Source organism: Heterocephalus glaber, unplaced genomic scaffold (assembly GCF_053883595.1).
Source record: "Heterocephalus glaber isolate CG9 unplaced genomic scaffold, H.glaber_assembly_v1.0 deba00001428, whole genome shotgun sequence".
In the NCBI taxonomy this organism is placed as follows: domain Eukaryota; kingdom Metazoa; phylum Chordata; class Mammalia; order Rodentia; family Bathyergidae; genus Heterocephalus; species Heterocephalus glaber.
The window spans coordinates 25,662,663-25,664,113 of record NW_028258293.1 but is presented as its reverse complement, the minus strand read 5'-3'; the positions used below and the strand labels follow the sequence as shown (position 1 = coordinate 25,664,113).

At 41.8% G+C, this 1,451-nt stretch overlaps 1 protein-coding gene across 1 annotated transcript; it reads left to right on the top strand.

Annotated features, from left to right (window-relative positions):
* Positions 1-283: 283 nt before the first annotated feature.
* On the top strand, positions 284-1,237 carry Or51f2 (olfactory receptor family 51 subfamily F member 2). Its single transcript, XM_004863343.4, has one exon. The coding sequence runs from the start codon at positions 284-286 to the stop codon at positions 1,235-1,237; it is 954 nt and encodes a 317-aa protein (XP_004863400.1).
* Positions 1,238-1,451: the final 214 nt, after the last annotated feature.

Genomic DNA, 1,451 nt, shown 5'->3' with positions numbered 1-1,451 from the left:
GATGTTTGCTGCCACTGAAGAGAAAGATACAGGCCTACCTTATTTGAGAAAATTTGATGTGGGACAATTCAAGTAATTCTATGTCTCAATAAAGAGAAAAAACCAAGAGAGTGCAAGAGAAGCTTGTAGCTCGAAGAAACTCAGAAATATTAAAGATGTTCAAGAATTAAATGTAGGAGTTGTGCAACTCTTACAGTGCCAAAAAATTTTCTAAGAAGTAAACTATATATATTTTTATCTGATACCTTCAATTATCCAAATATCCCTTTCTTCTCAGCACTCCATGATGTTGGTCCTCAATAATACCAGTGCTCAGTCTCTGGCCTTCTTTCTGACTGGTATCCCAGGCCTGAGATCAGCCCAGGTTTGGATCTCCATTCCTTTCTGTCTCCTGTATGCCATTGCCCTCTCTGGAAACAGCATGATCTTATTGGTGGTCCTCCGTGAGAACAGCCTTCACGAGCCTATGTATTACTTCCTCGCCATGCTTTCTGTTACAGACCTGAGCTTGTCTCTGTGCACGCTTTCCACAACCCTTGGTGTCTTCTGGTTTGGAGCCCGGAAGATCAATTTAAATGCCTGCATTGCTCAGATGTTCTTTCTCCATGGCTTTACTTTCATGGAGTCTGGGGTTCTGCTGGCCATGGCCTTTGATCGATTTGTGGCCATCTGTAACCCACTGAGATATACCACAATTCTCACCAATGCCAGGATTGCCCAGATTGGGGTGATTGTGTTGATAAGGAATGTCTCTGTCATGTTTCCAGTTGTGCTATTTGTCAAGCGGTTGTCCTTCTGCAAGTCTCTGGTCCTTTCACATTCTTATTGCTACCATGTTGATGTCATTCAGCTCTCTTGCACAGACAATAGACTCAACAGCATCTTTGGTCTGTTTGCACTCTTCTCCACTACAGGATTTGACTGCCCTTGTATCTTGGTCTCCTATATCCTGATCATCAGATCAGTCCTCAACATTGCCTCCTCAGAGGAGCGACAGAAAGCCTTCAATACCTGCATATCCCACATCAGTGCTGTTGCCATCTTCTACATTCCTCTCATCAGTTTGTCTCTTGTTCACCGCTATGGCCGTTCAGCACCTCCATTTGTTCATATTATAATGGCCAATGTGTTCCTGCTCATCCCTCCTGTTCTCAATCCCATCATCTACAGTGTGAAGACTAAGCAGATTCAAAAGGCTATTGTCAAGGTCTTAATTCAGAAGAAATGTCAAATTTAATCAACAGTTATCTCAGAGTAGAAAAAGTCATTTTTTATTTATATCTTTATCGGTACATTTTAGGTATACAACACATTTACATTTACCATTGGGTGTTTGTACCTGAACATGCTGTATCTTATTTCTTATTTTTTCCCCCATTACCTGTGAGTCCTTCACCCCCTCCGCCCTTCCCTGTTTCCATAGACTTTGTTTCCATTTTTTTCTTTCTCAT